A 16,606-nucleotide genomic window follows, 5' to 3' on the forward strand; every position below is an offset into this window, starting at 1 on the left:
TAGCAAAACTTTTTTCTATTTTCTCAACTACCCCATCCCAAATAACTTTTAAGAGTGCCAATTTCTTCGTGTTTTCTACTCCACTTGTCATGTCCCAGCCCATTATTCCACTTTTCATGTCCTTGTCTACGTTAAGCTGCCCTTTCAGGGTCGCGGAAAGTACTGCAATACAATGCACTATGTTAGTGTTTTTTCTTTGTTATTATAAGAGTTTATTCGGGAAAAACAATGAGAAACAGGAGTAGGAGAAAACCAACAGTCAAGGTAACTCTTAACACAAGGCAGGATCACAACTCCTATCTTATCCAAAGAGCCACAAGAATCATTTGAACTAGATTGCAATGGTGATTTTTGTATTTAATGCTATAAAGTATCTTGGTAAATTTAGCTTGAAATGCTACATCAAAAAAGCAAAAAAAAAAACTAATGCAGTCATCCACATCATAGCATTTACTGAGAGAAGGATGAGCGCCCCAAAGACTCTGAAGCCTAGGAATTGAGTTTTGGACAAATATCAGCTATAAAATTCGTTTTTCTAAAGATATTTTTAACTTGAGAAAAAAAATAATCAGCTTATAGGTATATTTTCTTTAGAAGACATCGAAGTCTCCAAGTAATCACTTTCGGCTTATTCAGAAGCCTTAGAACCAGTAGCCGTTATAACAGCATCTTTCTCTCCTTTTGCTAGTTGTAGCCCTACATTGATAGCTTCTAACCCATGACACAACTGGAAACTACTGAAGAAGCCATAACATATTTCAATTTGATATGCATGGAATGCTTCTAAACCAACCTCAGGATTAAGCTATGACATGCCTCTTAACCACTTACCAAGAAACCATTTCTAATTTAGTTGGCTAAACTATTCTGTTTCAAATTATTTTTTGGAGTTTTTATGTCTGATCTGAATTGTATCTTATCACTGGATTTTTCATTTTTTTTTTTTTTTATAATTGGTGGGAGAGTTTGACTAATAAATTTTCATTGCAGCCAACTCTTCACAAGCCCAGTATAATGGCACATGTAGTTCGTGTGTTAAAAGGGGAAAAAACAATTCGTATGCACTATGCAAACTGCAGGTACCATGCAGTTTACTTTTTTTAGTATTATTATTTTCTTTTGTGCATATATGTTATGCATGTACTTGTATCAATTTTACGTCTTCTTTTTATGATTGACTATTGAGGTTTTCCTTCCAAGCATGTGTTGATTAATGGTTTTGATTCCAGTACATATAATGCTGATTTTGATGGTGATGAAATGAATGTACATTTCCCTCAAGATGAAATTTCTCGTTCTGAAGCTTACAACATTGTAAATGCAAATAATCAATATGTCAAGCCCACAAGTGGTGAGCCCATTAGATCCTTGATTCAGGTATCATTTATTATATTTTATAATCTTTAGTATTGAGATGCTTTTTCTCCTTATAATATTATAATGTCTCTTATCCATTATTTATTTATTTTTTCTAATATTTTGCAGGATCATATCATTAGCGCTGTGCTTCTTACGAAGAAGGATACTTTTTTTAATCGTGATCAGTTCAACCAGCTTCTTTATTGTGCTGGCCTCTCCGCATCTAGTCCAGTTCCTTTTTTTGGAAAATTTGGCCAGAAAGTTTGCATATTAAACTCTGAAGATGAGATGAAACCCCTTCTGCCAGCAATATGGAAACCAGAGCCTCTTTGGACTGGGAAACAGGTTAGCATTGGTTAAATCTAGAAACTAATTCTGTATTTCAGTCTTATTGTCAAGACCAGTTCAAAGCATAAAATAGATGATTTCTTTTCCTGACTGTGTTTGAAGCATGACTATATTTAATGTTTTTGGACCTCTGAATGTGAACTTAACAAATCTGTTCCATTGTATGGTTTGTCAAACAAAAAAGTTGGTGGCATATTGTAGATGATTTCATGGTCTAACTATATTTTTGTTGAATTTTCCCTTTCTAGGTCATTAGCGCCTTGCTAAATCATATTACCAAAGGTCTCCCGCCATTTTCTGTTGAAAAAGATGCAAAACTCCCTCGTGATTTTTTCAAGAGTAGAAGTGATGAAGATGAACTGGACAAAGAGAAACTAAGGGGACGGAGAAAGGTTGATGAAGATGCTTCAAAGAGAAAGGAGCCTGATGAAGATAAATTGTTGATATATAAGAATGACTTGGTGCGTGGTGTGATTGACAAGGCCCAGTTTGGTGAATATGGTTTGGTTCATATGGTGCATGAGCTCTATGGCTCAAATACTGCAGGCATCCTGCTTTCTGCGTTGAGTCGTTTATTGACGAACTTTTTGCAGGTCAGCCAGCTTTGATTGTAAATTTGCAAATTAACTGTTAATCCTTTTTCAAGAATTCTTTTCTCAACTTTGGACAAATAATTAGACTTGCAATATGCCATATAATGCTTAAAATGCCCTGGATGGATCTTTTTGATTCAGATGCATGCGGCCACATGTGGAGTAGACGATCTTTTGCTGATGTCGAAAAAAGACTATGAGAGGGAAAAAAATCTTCAAGATTGTGAGAAAGTTGGTGAAGATGTTCATCTTTTGTTTGTTAATGGCAAGGGTGGTGATGAAATAGGTATGTTATTGTTCGTGTAGAAATCTCTACATCAACCTCTTGTTTCCTGTGCCAGTGTGATAATATTTTGATCAATGTGGTCGAGAACTATGAAAATTGAAATAGTTTTAGGTCAATATGTTAACTCTTGGATGTTAAAAGGTGTCAATGTTGTGGATGATGGTTGGTGACACAGATTTTCAATGCTCTTCTTCTTCTTGCTTGCTCCTCGGTGCCTATGGTTCAATAGGGTATTGACAGGTATATATTTTGACTGAAGCAATCAAGTGCAGGAGCACCAAAACTAGAACTTTACTGTTCTTTCGTAAAATGATTGGTATGAAAAGACATATAAGCGGTAATAAATGATGGTTTGGAAATGATGATGCTAGAGCTAGCATATTTACATGTCTGTGAATGCCTGTTTCTGTTCCCTCCCATCTATTATTTTCTCTGCGTTGACTTGTAGACCTAAACCTGGATTTTCCTTCTCATGGTCATATAATGCTCATAATGCTGCTTATGTCGTATAAAAAGTCATGTTTTTTTTTTGCTGTCTGAAGTGCAGAGATAATGGACATAGTATTTTTGAGGATGATGCTTTAGGCTTCTTGTGGCTTTTAGTGATTTAAAAGAGTGTTTATGATAAGCTGATTTCACAATCAGTAGGTGAGAAAGATGCATTGAGGTAATGGTTTACTGAAAAATCTTGAAGGGCTTGAAAACTACCTCTATTTGGAACCCGTTATTACTTACAATCTCAATTAGAAGGCTTCTTGTTTGAGAAACGTTGAAGGTCTAAACATCCTTTGGATGGAGATGTGGTTTTCAAAATATTCTAAAGCCTTCAAACCTACATTACATGTTTCTTTCTGAGGTTCTTTTTATAAACTTCGTGTTTTTATTTCTAAATCAGACTGCAGCTCTACTGCTGCAGTTTACCCTCCTGTCAGTTAGAGGCAAGTTGGAGCTGTGGGCATTATACTAGAATGGTTTAGGGGGCAGCAGGAATAAAATTCTTCCTTCTCCTAGGTGAACCGGTGTTGGAATATTTGAAAGACCTGTTTGTCCTTTGCATATTTGAAAGACCTGTTTGTTCTTTTGCTTGTCTATTTTCCCCCTTTCTTTTTCTATTATTAAATGAAAAAACTGTACCTAGCCATGCAATTACTAAGCACATTTGAGGCTGTCTTTTATCAAAGCTCCTTCAATTGAAACATCATTTGGTCTCTGTTAAATCACTACTTGTCCCAAAACGCTTAAGCTGATAGGTAGAGATGAATTTAATCATTTAATTTATATTTTAACACTCTACCTCACTTGTGGGCTCAAACTCTCTCTTAATATGTGAGACCCAACATGTGGAATATTTAATTGAAATGGAGATGTGAATGACAGAGATAGGGTTCGAATTCAGGACCTCTAGTTTGATACCATGTTAAATCACCACTTATCCCAAACCGCGTAAGTTGATATGAAGAGATGAATTCAATAACTTAATTTATATTCTAACAGTCTCTCCATGACCAAGACATATAATGGTCTCCATCCATATGAATTACTTCTTTTGATCCCTTAATTCCATTAATCATAAATGGCTGTAGCCCACATTTGGCTGGATATATCAAGAATTAATGTGGTTTATGCATTTCTTCATATATTTGGTTTATGCATGTTGTACGTGAACCTCTCCAAAACAAATTGAAATAATTGTCATTTTTCTTGCGGGAAACATTCTTAACATTTGGTTCTAATTTTTGGATAAAGTTTCTATGTTCACATATGCTTTAGAATATGTGGATCTTTGCTTATTCGTTGAGAAAGCACATATACAAACACATAATGTACAGAGAGTTTATTTTTACACATATCTGACTTAACTAGCATGTATTACGATATATGATCGCCATGCAGCCTATCTTTAGTTATGTTTCTTGGGAATTTTGTTTGTCTTCAATCTAGTTTCAATTTTGTATCATTTTATCCAACTTGCTTCTGTTAATGGTTATCTAATGTCTTGACTATGCTGTTAGCAGATGCAGATGTTCTGCGAGTGAATATTGAAAAAAAGATACGTAGTAATGGAGAATCGGCCGTAACAGACTTGGATAGGAAGATGATAAGTAGACTTAATGAGGAATTAAGCAAGAACTTCTTCAAGGAGCTGTTGTCCAAAGGGTTATATAAACCCTCTGGAAAGAACTGTATTTCTCTCATGACTACATCTGGGGCTAAGGGTGCTACAGTAAGCTCCTATCGTTCTCGTGATACTTATCCTTTTTAGACTAAATATTTGATTGAAATTCTTACTGCAAGGCGATATGGCTTTAAGTGTAGAAATTCTACGTGGAAATTTGTATTATCCTTTCGGTTCTATATTACAAGAGAAAGCAAGAGCATGATGATAATGTAATTTCAATATAGTTTCTATGTGTGGGTGGATGTTATCTGTGAGTAAACTATCTTAAGCTTGTCCCTTGGTGATAGCTTACTTTCTCACAGACCATTCTTTGAACTTCTTTTTTGAAGTAATTAGGGGAAAATGAACTTTGCCTCCCCTGAAGTTTGACCCTTTTTTTTCAATTTGAATGCTAATGTTTAAAAATTTGCAATGTACCTCCTAAAGTTTCAAAAATTTTCAATTCAAACCCCCCGTCACTCATTGCCGTCTAAGAAGACGGAAAATTCACACATGAGACTCGTGTGTGTTTTGGTCTTATTTTACTGAAATTGCCCCTAAATTTTTTATTTTTTATTTTTTTTAAAAAAGGAAAAACTGGGGGTGGCCGTAACCACCCCCTTGGGCCATTTGGGGGTGGCTAGCCACCCCCTTTGGCCATGGCCACCCCCATCTGGCTGTATTGGGGGTGGCTCGCTACCCCCAAACTGGCCATTTAGCCACCCTCAAGGAGCCAAAAGGGGTAGCTCCCAAGGCCAAAGGGTGTGGCCAGGCCACCCCCAAATGGCCCAATGTAGCCACCCCCAGTTTTTCCTTCTTTTTATTTTTTTTATAGGGGCAATTTGGGGAAAATAAGACCAAAAAACGCACATGCGTCTCACGTGTGAATTTTCTGTCTTCTTAGACAGCAATGAGTGACGGAGGGTTTGAATTGAAAATTTTTGAAACTTTAGGAAGGTACTTTGCAAATTTTTAAACATTAGGGTTCAAATTGAAAAGGAGGTCAAACTTCAGGGGGTAAAGTGCATTTTCCAAGTAAGTAATTTTGTTTTCAAGCAAGTTGTTGTCAATTCCTTTCAAGGGTCCAGCATAGACAAAAGTAGAATGGCAAAAGGCGTAGTTTATTTGTTATTTGTGGATGAGAGGCTTATTGTATGCCACAATCCATTGATTATTTAGTTCTTGTGCCTGAGATTATGATCTTGCATTTTAGTTTCATCTCTTTGTGCTCCTAATTTAATTTTTCCAATTTTATTGCCTTTAACTTCCAACTCTTGTCTTTTCTTTCTTTTCTAATCTGTTAGAAAACACATGATAATTTTAATTTTAAAGTGGAAAAATGAGTAAAGATGACAATTGCTTTTTTACATTTAGTTGTATGCTATGTTTTATTTTTGAGAGGTTAGATTGGAAATCACAGCAATAAGTTTCTAACATTCCTCTTAGGACACTTCTCACTTGTTTGAGGTGTCATTAGATTGCTCAAAGCGCCCTAGACACCTCATCAGAGAGAGGTACTGATATGTTGATCACTAGCACACCCAAGATATTATCATTGCATAATTTACTATTCTCTTATTGTGGCTTTTATCATGTGTGCTCAGGTACTGTGTTCATGGTTCATTCCCTAATTACATAATCTATGATTTATGAGATGTCAAAATTGTGATGGTCAACTTAAGTTGCATTTGGTTTGTCTGTTTTTTAGATTTGGCTGTTGGAGACACGATGCCTTAGTGAATGCCCTCTAGACCTAGCATAAACTTAGAACTTCAAACTTTGTTCATATTTGAAGTTATCATGCTCACATTTGTACTGTCAATGTATTTAGGAAATGGTTCTGGTCCAAGTTTTAGTTGTAAAACCTGCTTAACATAAGCTCCTTTGTGATCACAATCTATTATTCATGAACTTTTTATTAAGATTATATAGTCTTTTTCATTGACTACGCCGTGCTTTAAACAGGTCAATTTCCAGCAAATATCTTCTCATTTAGGCCAACAAGAGTTAGAAGGCAAACGAGTCCCTCGGATGGTTTCTGGAAAGACTTTACCCTGCTTCTCTCCATGGGATTGGGCAGCTCGAGCTGGAGGCTTTATTATTGATCGCTTTCTCTCTGGTCTCCACCTTCAAGAATATTACTTTCATTGCATGGCTGGTCGTGAAGGGTAAGTCACAATTCTGTCTCATTCATGTATCTGTCCTTTCTAGTAGGTATAAGTAATATGTTTTCTTCTACACAAGAAATATACTAGAGAAATACGTAATCAAAAAAGGAGAAAAGATAAAAATAAAATAAAAAATCATGAAAACTAGAAATCTGAAGATAATCATAGGCAGTTGTCCAATGGTAAAGGGAGGTATTAACTTTTTTGGTACCTCGGTTTGAACGTTTTTATTTTTTCCCCCCTAGGTTTCCAAACCAGTCAAATCTGGTACCTCACCTATGGGAAAAGACAAAATCAATACCTTAGTTAGTTTCCGCCAGCCCCAATTAACGAAATTCCACGTCATAGCCACGTAATGAGCTATAAGGCTGACATATGTGCCTAGTTCCACGTTGGCACATGTAACTAGCCACATGTTGGACTAGATCCCCTTCTCCGCCTTCTCCAAGCTCTCCTTCTCTATTCCCTAGCCCCCTGAGGACCTCCTCCTCTGCGGCGCCCTCGAGTTCTATGACCGCATCACACCCAAGAACGAGCGCCGCCTCGAGCGCTTCAAGAACTGCAACTTCTTCAAGGTCACCACCATTGATGACCCCATCATCCGCCACCTCGCCAAAGAGGACAAGGCCACGGTCTATGCCACTGACGCCATCCTCTCCACACTCTGCAACTCTGTCCGTTCATTTCTATGGAAATCTTAATTTTGGAGTTGTATTTTCTTCAGTGATTTTTTTTTTTTTTTTTTCATTTTGTTACAGATTCTTATCTTTTGGTTTTCTGTTGGGCTCTCTGAATTTGTCGACTTTTCCTTGCTGAGTTTTTTGGTTTTGTTTTCCATACAGTTGAAGTTCATTTTCGGGTCGTAATTTTGGGGTCTGGACCGATCTGTTCTCTTGGATTCTCTATCTGACAATCTCATCCTTAAACTTGTATTCTCTTTTCTTTAGGATTTATGCTCGTTTTCTTGGCTGTTAGATTGTAAATGACTCTTAGCCTTTCTCTTAAGCGGTTGTAATTCCCTGTCGGTTTCGCTGATATGGAGAATGGTACCGAAGATCAATGTTGGTCATCTTCCACTCAAATGCGTAGCAGTCATAATTTTCCACATGGATTTGGGACTTCATCTTCTAACACTTCATCTGAAAAACTATTCGATGAGCGGTCCAGGCAAATGGGCGTCAAAGAGTCGGTCTCGGAGACCGTTTGTGATCAAGAACTGTTGGTTTCCAATTGCGAAAGCGGTGTTTCTGGTGCAAGTTGCGAGCAATTTTAGTTGTTCGATGATGGGTTGGTCAGGCTTGTTGAAGGGGACACAATTTACGAAATTATCAAGCGCAGATTCGTAACATGAATCTGCGAAATTATCAAATTATTACGAAATTATGAACATGATTTAGTCGCCATCCTCTTCTTCGATCTTCGATAAGCGCGACGGATTGCAGCTCGATTTCCTGTCCGTTCACGAGACCTCGCAGGAGCCCTTGCCGGAGGCCAAGGACGACATCAATTCTATGTACTTGCTCAAAGTTGAAGCCACGTTTATCGACCAGTACTTTTCCCAGCAGATCCTGATCAAGGAAGGGGATAAGGTCACCTTCGATGAGCCCAATCCGTTTGCTAACGAAGGCGAAGAGGTTGTCTCTGTGGCATACCGGTACCGGTGGTGGAAGCTCGATGACATGTACCTGGTGGCGAGGTGCGAGGTCCAGAGCGTGGTCGAGGTGAACAAGTAGAGGTCTTTCCTTACTCTCAACGCCAACTACATGTGCCAACGTGGAACCAGGGACATATGTCGTCCTTACAACTCATTTACATGATGATGACATGGAATTCTGTTAATTGGGACTGACAGAAACTAGCAGAGGTATTGGTTTTGTCTTTTCCCATAGGTGAGGTACCAGATTTGACTAGTTTGGAAACCTAAGGGGGAAAAAATAAAAACGTTCAAACCGAGGTACCAAAAAAGTTATTAACCCAAGATAAAAATAAAATAAAAATCATGAAAACTAGAAATCTGAAGATAATCATAGGTAGTTGTCCAATGGTAAAGGGTTGTGAAGAAGAAGGCCTTAGTTTCACCACCATCCTCTCACAATTGTCAAAACTACGATAATTTATTTCTCGCTAGATACACCACATTAAGCAAGACGGGATCATCTTCTACACTACTTATCTTTGATCCGCCATATAGTATATATTCTATTTCATGGATGGTCAATCAAAATATTTATGGTATTGAACATCCATGAAAGAGAGAAGAGTATAATTTATGAAGGTTGATGTCAATGCTTGATCAAAATTTAGTATCTTGTTTCTTATATTTTCAGTTGAAGTATCGACTAGAAAGGATCCGTGTGCAATGCACGTGCTCTAGTGTTAGTGTATGTGTGTGCATAATTATTGACATAGCTTTCTTTAACATTTCTATGTACTTTTTGGATTGCAGTCTTGTGATTAGTTTTAAGAATATGAAGTCTTTTTAGTATTTATTCTTATCTACATAGGTGTAGAATATTTTTAGTTGCCATAAATTGATCTCTTCAACTATGGTCGTTTTGTTAGGTTGGTTGACACAGCAGTGAAAACATCTCGCAGTGGATATCTTCAAAGATGCCTAATAAAAAATCTTGAGTGCCTAAAAATTTGTTATGATCATACCGTTCGTGATGCTGATGGTTCCATTGTTCAATTTCGCTATGGAGAAGATGGTGTGGATGTCCATCAAACAAGTTTCATGGCAAACTTTGAAGCACTGGCAGCGGTGAGAACTTCTTCATGTGTGTGTGTGCATGCATGTGTATTTAATTTATTGTCTTCCGAACAAAACTAGTTTCTAATAAGTTACATTTCTTTTCCTTGTTTATTTTCAGAATCAAGAAATAATTTTCACAAAATGTTGTCAAGAGCTTCACAAATCCAATAGTTACATTAAGGAATTGCCTGATGCTCTTAAAGAAAAAGCGAGGGACTTTATGCATAAATTCTCCTTGAAGAAGAGAAATCCTGATATTTTGAAAGAAGAGGATTTCTTGAAGTTAATGGAGCACAAATACGTCTTAAGTCTTGCACAACCTGGGGAACCAGTTGGTGTGCTTGCTGGGCAGTCTGTAGGAGAGCCATCAACACAGATGACGTAGGATCGCTTATTTGCTTATTCTTTTTTCATGTAATGCTGTTTAATTTATAATAGTGTACAACATGTTATGCTTATAATAGTTGCTTGAGTGCATTTGCATGTTTTTGATGTTAGATGGGTAGCGCATTTGCCATGTTCATTGGACTTTCAGTGATTCAATCTTCGTGATGTTTGGTAGATGCCAATAAATCTGTTTAGGACTGCTGTATGGGTTTAGGGCTTATTTGGGGTTTTAGGGGTCTGTTTTGCGGGCTTAGGGCTTTTTTGGGTTTTAGGGTTCTCTTATAGGGGGCTTTTGTGGGCTAGCTTTGGTTTTCCTGTGTATACTTCCCATGTACTTAGGGGGCATCTTACGCTTTTTGATAGATACAACATTACTTATCAAAATAAATAAATCATTTTTTAAATAATCTATGGTATTGATCTTCTTGTGGTTCTAAAGAATTTATGATACATATTCCTGCTTAGACATAGTAAATACCTAAACAAGTGGTGTTGATGGACCACTTAACCTCCATCTGTCCACTGTCCTCGTTTCCTTTTCCATGCAAATCCGAAATTTAAACAAAGTACCTTTACTTCATTATTTGAGAGAGAGTAGGATAAGCTGCATTGGCTTTCGTCACATTGTCATTATTAGCTGACATCTTCCACTCTCCACCTAAGTGAGGGCTGCATGGTCTAGCTTCACCAGAAACATAACCTCCTATGTGATCAATTTCAGTTGGGACTGAATGTTATTGTGTCTGAGTGCACTCAAATTATCATCAAGATCATGCTGAATAGCTGAATGATTTGATTTAACCTGTTGAAGGTTAAGATGGACATTGACGTTGAGGTATGCTTGCTTGTATATAGACAATTGGGAGGTCATATGAACTCTCTGCTTGTGGTGGAGGGTGGGGTATTGGGGGAAGCACTTTCTGGACTTCTGTCAACCTTTGTATTTAATAAAAGAGTGCAGTTTTTTTTTTTTTTGGCTGTATATTAGCTCTGCTGTCATGTGTTTGACTGTAACTTCATCCATCTTCTCATTGATTGTTTTCGATGTTTATGTCTGTGATACAATTTATCGAAATTCTGTATGAACTTTTATATAAAAATATTCACCCAATACTTTTCTTACTGACCTGGAATTTTCCTAGATGCAGATTATATGATTTGTTTTGATATGCTTGTCATGTTACACTGGCTGTTATTTACTAAGTTGTTCAATAATGATTGTGTTATTATTTTTTATTTGTCTCATGTCATCTGAAAATGTTACCATTTATCAGGTTGAATACGTTCCATCTTGCTGGGCGAGGTGAAATGAATGTGACGCTTGGAATTCCACGTCTACAGGAAATCTTGATGACTGCATCAAGTGATATTAAGACACCTGTGATGACATGCCCCTTCCAATTAGGGAGCTCAAAGTAAGTTGCATAGAAATCCATTTTGCGGCTAGGTTCTTTACCCTCCTTCATTGATATTGCTTGAAAATATTTGTACACCAAAGTAATTTCTTTGTAGGTTCAAGTTACTTCTGTGGTGGTTCTAATTAGGGCTGTAATCAAGCTGAGTGTTGAATGTAAGCTTGGTTCATTTAAGTTTGTTTCAAACACGGGTCAAGCTAGATAATTTGTTCAAAATCGTTCATTTAGTTTTCAAACGAATTTAAACTTGTTTATGAGCTGCTCAATAAGTTTAGTCATTCCTTATATAAAGTAAATATCATCATTGTTTATATTTTTTGTAAATGGATTTTATCATTCTAGTTAATTAGATAAATTGATTTTTATTTATAAACTTATAAAAATTAACTTCACAAGTCTTGTAATTGTAATAAATCATATATAATCATAGTAAACAATAAAAATGAAGTTATACAAGTTTATACAAGCTTGTACGAGTTGAGTCGAGTTTATATGAGTTCAGAAAATGAGCCTATAGTTCTGGTCAAGATCATTCTGTTTAATAAATGGACTGAACGTGAGTCGAGTTTATACGAGTTGAGCTCGAGCTGTTTACAAACAACTCGGTCATTTATAACCCTAGTTTTCTTGGAGATAGGATGGATAATTGTAGGAGGTCGTAGAGTCGAAGTGGTGGTGGAAACTGGGTGGAAGGTTAGGGCTCATCTAGTCACAGTTTGTCAAAGTTGCCACCAGAACATATAAAATCATTAATTAAATTGGAAAATGTTAAACTTTTTATGATTCTCCATCCACCGAAGTAGAAAATGGTTCAACATTGCTCCTTTTTTCTTTCAATTAAAAAAGGAAAAAATAGATATCTGCTTCTGAGGCAGAGTGCTAAACTGCAAATAAAAAGGGCTCTTGAAACAGTTCTGGTACTAGTCGAATAATGTAGATTTTCTTTCCGTTTTAATATCTATTCAGCAAGTCAAATTCTCTAGTTCTCCTCCCATCTGGAATTCAAGTCATTTTATTATGTGTGCCTCTGTGGGAAAGGATCTTTCTCTTGATCGGTTCTGGAATATTTGAGGAGATGGGATGACCATGAGTATGGATAGGAGGGGGGGCGTGAACAAGTATCAATTGTGAACAACATTTTGGCTTTGCAGTTGTGATTCTTCAATCCTCTGCCATATTCATCAAAGGCAAGTGTGTGCAAGTATAACAGTAACTTAATACTCTCCAATGATTAGTACTGTCAGAGGGTTGAGGGTTGGGTGATTCATTTTGTATACTTTCAGTGTACTTAGGGACGCCTTATGTGCAAGTTACACTGCAATAATTGTATTGTGAAATTTGGTTCCGCCCAATTCCCCCTATTTCCCCAAATATATATATATAAGAGACACCCTATGTTCTGTGGTACAAAGCTTGATTGGAGGAGGATAGTATTGTGTCTTGGGTTGTAAAACATGCCATCAAATTCTACAATGTTGATTGTGCAATTTCTTTCCATCTTTAGTGGCAGAATTTATGTATTTCTCGTAGGTTTTTTAATCTTAAGGCCTGCTGAGCATAGAGCATCTGATCTTGAAAACTTAATGTAAAAGCTTCTAACCATTAATGCCTCTGTTTGTTTGATAGACATGCATTACGGTGATGAACACTTGCTAGACACATGTATACACATATATACAGAATGAGGTTGATATATTGATGAATTTGTTGTCTACAGGGACGATGCCTCTCGACTTGCTGATAAGTTGAAGAAGATAACTGTAGCAGACATTATAAAGAGTATGAAAGTATCTGTCATGCCAGCTGCTGTTCATAATCACCAGAATTGCCGTATTTATAAGCTTGAGATGATGCTTTACGTACCTGAAAACTATCCAAAACACACTGATATTTCATTAGAAGACTGGGAGGAAAGCCTGAAGGTTGTTTTTGTGAGAGCGTTGGAGGACGCCATACAAAATCATCTGCTTTTGCTTTCTAAAATTAACGGCATCAAAAATTTCATGCCAGATTCACAATCAGATGCTTCAAATGGAACAAATGATGATGTACCTGGCAACACATCAGAACGCCAGGAAGACAATGATGATGACGATGATGTTGATGATGGAGGGTCTGAGGATCTTGGTACGGATGCACAAAAGAGAAAACAGCAAGCAACAGATGAGATGGATTATGAGGATACTTCTGATGAGGAACCAAATGAAGAGGAACTAACATCTGGCTCTGAAAGTGAAATTGACCACGTAGAGAATGAAATTGAAGTTAGTAAGGATGATTTGATTGGGATGCCTGATGCAAAAGATAAAACATCTGAACTATCAGGACCTAGGAAATCCTCTAAGAAAAAGTCTGGGGGCAAAAAGAACCAACCAGAAGTAAAAAAAAAAAAGAGTTCCAGAAGAAAACTAGTCAAAAAAGAGTATGATAGAGCATGTTTTGTGAAAGCTAAGGGAATGCACTTTGAGGTCCATTTTCGGTTTATCGATGAACCTCATATTTTACTGGCTCAGGTTCTTTCACAATCTTTTTTTTCTTTTTCTTTTTTGATGGTATCCATCTTATTGATTTCTTTAGCAAATATATTCCTAGTTTTTGGTTTTATTTGTGCTTGTCACATTTTGTGATTTGGCATTTTTTATGTTTTTGAAAAGAATGATACATTATTATGAGTACTGCCCCTTGTTGAAATTTACGTTGTTTCTTTTGCAAAATTGTATGTAGATTGCTCTGAAAACTGCCAAGAAGGTTTACATCCAGAGCTTTGGTAAGATTGATGGGTGTAAAGTCATTTCATGCAAAGAAAAACAAGTGATATACTATGGTGTAAATCCCAAAGACCGGAAGAGTATCTCATCAGCAGAAAAAGAAAAACTTCCAGCTCTGCAAACCACCGGAGTGGATTTCAGTACATTGTGGCAGTTCCAGGATGCTCTTGATGTCAGATATTTATATTCCAATAACATCCATGCAATGCTAACCACTTATGGAGTTGAAGCTGCCAGAGAAACTATCATCAGGGAAATACAGCACGTTTTCGGCTCTTATGGTATTTCCGTCAATATGCGCCACCTAACCCTTATTGCTGACTATATGACTCATTCGGGTGGCTATCGTCCGATGAATAGACTTGGGGGAATAGCCGAGTCAATATCTCCTTTTTGTAAGATGTCTTTTGAGACAGCTTCAAAATTTATTGTTGGAGCATCATATCATGGGGAGACAGATGATTTGGAGTCTCCGTCGGCTAGGATCTGTGTTGGATTACCGGTGAAGATGGGTACTGGATGTGTTGATTTGATGCAAAATTTGAAAATCTGATGTATAGAACTTTCTCTGTTTTAAAATTGTTGCAAATTTTGGTCGGAAGTATTACATAACTGTGCATTGTTTAAGATTTTCTGAGAGTTGGTTGTTGAGTAAAATTTTTTCCAAGATATCCTAGTCTATCTTGAGTTGATCAAACGTTCGATATTTCTTCATAACAGCAAAAAATGATGGAATTTTCAATTTCATAGATATCCAATTAGGGATGTACTTGGAACTAGGCAAATTCTAAATGTATTGCCAAATCTTAGAAAACGACAATCGGCCAATTTTTTATCTATCCGCTCCATACACTTTCACGTATCAAAGCAGTACTGCATTCTAACAGTTTGAAAGACCTCGGTGGTACCCCGATGGTGACTCACGAAGGGTCACAACTTGTCACCCGCCTTGGGTCAATTTTTTTTTTAATATAATATTTATAATAATTATTTTTTACTTACAAATAAGAGTAAATTTGAAATTTTAAAAAAAATTTGGGGTATAAAGGTCTTTTATTCATTCTACCGTTTGATTTAACTTCAATATCTAACGGTAGAGGTATTTGGAACGAAACGAAAGTTCGATATACTAAAGTGAGTGGCTTTGAAGAATGTTTGCAAAATGCGCGTAAGTTCAAGGAATAAGTGAAGTTTCCATTTTTTTTTTTCTTCTTTTTTTTGAGTTTTTTTTTTTAAATAAAAAATACAATTGTAGGGGCAATTTAGTGTTTTCCATTATTTCCGTTAGAGAAAACAGAAATAGTTAACAGATGAGCTACATTGAAAAAAAAAAAAAAAAAAAACACTTTGGTGGGATGCATTGTAAAAATTGAAAGATTGGAGGTAAAATTGAAAATCAGCTCAAACTTTGGACGGTAAAGTGTATTTAACCCCAAGATCTAAGTGAGATCTCAAAATCTGAAAATCTTGATCAAGGTAACCATAATATTTATTCATGTAAAAAAAAAAAAAAAAAAAAAAACCTTAATATTTATTAATTCTAGTTTCCAAAATCATGTAAAAAGAATTCAGGTAAGAAATTATGAATCACATTCAATAATATATAACTTGCACAATTTGTGAAGCACAATATATAACTTGCGAAACTCATCGTTTCCCAAGTTAATGAAACAGTGTGTTTAAATGGTGTTTTAATAAACTTTGTGTTTAAATGTTCAGTCATCTTCCTGGAGATTTTAAACACATCGTATCAACCTTCTTCTTCGTTGCCCTCACCTGTACTTTTTTTACTTTTAAACACATAAATCTTGATGTTCTTAAAAGGAAGACTTTGCATAATCATGAGTCTTTGTTTATACTGCAGTGTGCAGCTATATTCAAAGCGTACAGTCTGCACACCGCAATATAAACGACTCTTTCAGAACAGGTGCTCCATTTTAGGAAATATTGGTCTTTGCAGTATAAATAGTTCTTTCAGAATAGGTGCTCCATTTTGGAAAATATTGGTCTTTTTCCAGACAAAAGACAAAAAGCTGAACATTTACAACTCCTCAAAAAAAAAAAAAAAAAAAAAAAAAAAAAATCACCTCATATCACTCAGTAGGCAAACTTTTCGCAAAGCCTCTGTTTGCCATGGCGACCAGGTGCGAAACTAGCATTTGGAGTTTGGGGGGGCAAAATTAAAAATTTTAGGAGTACATGTTCTTCGCATCAACCTTTCTTGTCACTCCTCCTGCCAGGTGGATGTTTCCCTCCTTTTACCTTTGGTCAATCTTGAATTCATCGTTCTTTTGGAATAATTGCAAAATTCTTCGCTTTCCAAAATCACCTCTATTTCACGAGTCCTTTTTCTCTTTTTATGCTGCTGTAAC

The 16,606-nt window shown here is 36.4% G+C and overlaps 1 protein-coding gene across 2 annotated transcripts in view; it reads left to right on the top strand.

Moving 5' to 3' along the window:
* Window positions 1-14,903, top strand: part of NRPA1 (nuclear RNA polymerase A1) — a 31,987-nt gene extending 17,084 nt beyond the window's left edge. Inside the window, exons 10-21 of one of the 2 annotated variants that reach the window (XM_059606514.2) lie at window positions 991-1,079; window positions 1,230-1,377; window positions 1,486-1,704; window positions 1,956-2,300; window positions 2,442-2,586; window positions 4,599-4,810; window positions 6,710-6,912; window positions 9,475-9,673; window positions 9,783-10,045; window positions 11,326-11,466; window positions 13,184-13,979; window positions 14,191-14,903. In XM_059606514.2, the coding sequence (XP_059462497.2) occupies window positions 991-1,079; window positions 1,230-1,377; window positions 1,486-1,704; window positions 1,956-2,300; window positions 2,442-2,586; window positions 4,599-4,810; window positions 6,710-6,912; window positions 9,475-9,673; window positions 9,783-10,045; window positions 11,326-11,466; window positions 13,184-13,979; window positions 14,191-14,787 (3,357 nt within the window). In that variant the 3' untranslated portion in view covers window positions 14,788-14,903. The remainder of the gene's footprint in view (window positions 1-990; window positions 1,080-1,229; window positions 1,378-1,485; window positions 1,705-1,955; window positions 2,301-2,441; window positions 2,587-4,598; window positions 4,811-6,709; window positions 6,913-9,474; window positions 9,674-9,782; window positions 10,046-11,325; window positions 11,467-13,183; window positions 13,980-14,190) is intronic. The other variant, XM_059606515.2, reaches the window with a different exon arrangement.
* The last annotated feature ends 1,703 nt before the right edge of the window (window positions 14,904-16,606 follow it).

This window comes from Corylus avellana, chromosome 10 (assembly GCF_965113065.1).
Source record: "Corylus avellana chromosome 10, dhCorAvel1.hap1.2, whole genome shotgun sequence".
Lineage (NCBI taxonomy): Eukaryota > Viridiplantae > Streptophyta > Magnoliopsida > Fagales > Betulaceae > Corylus > Corylus avellana.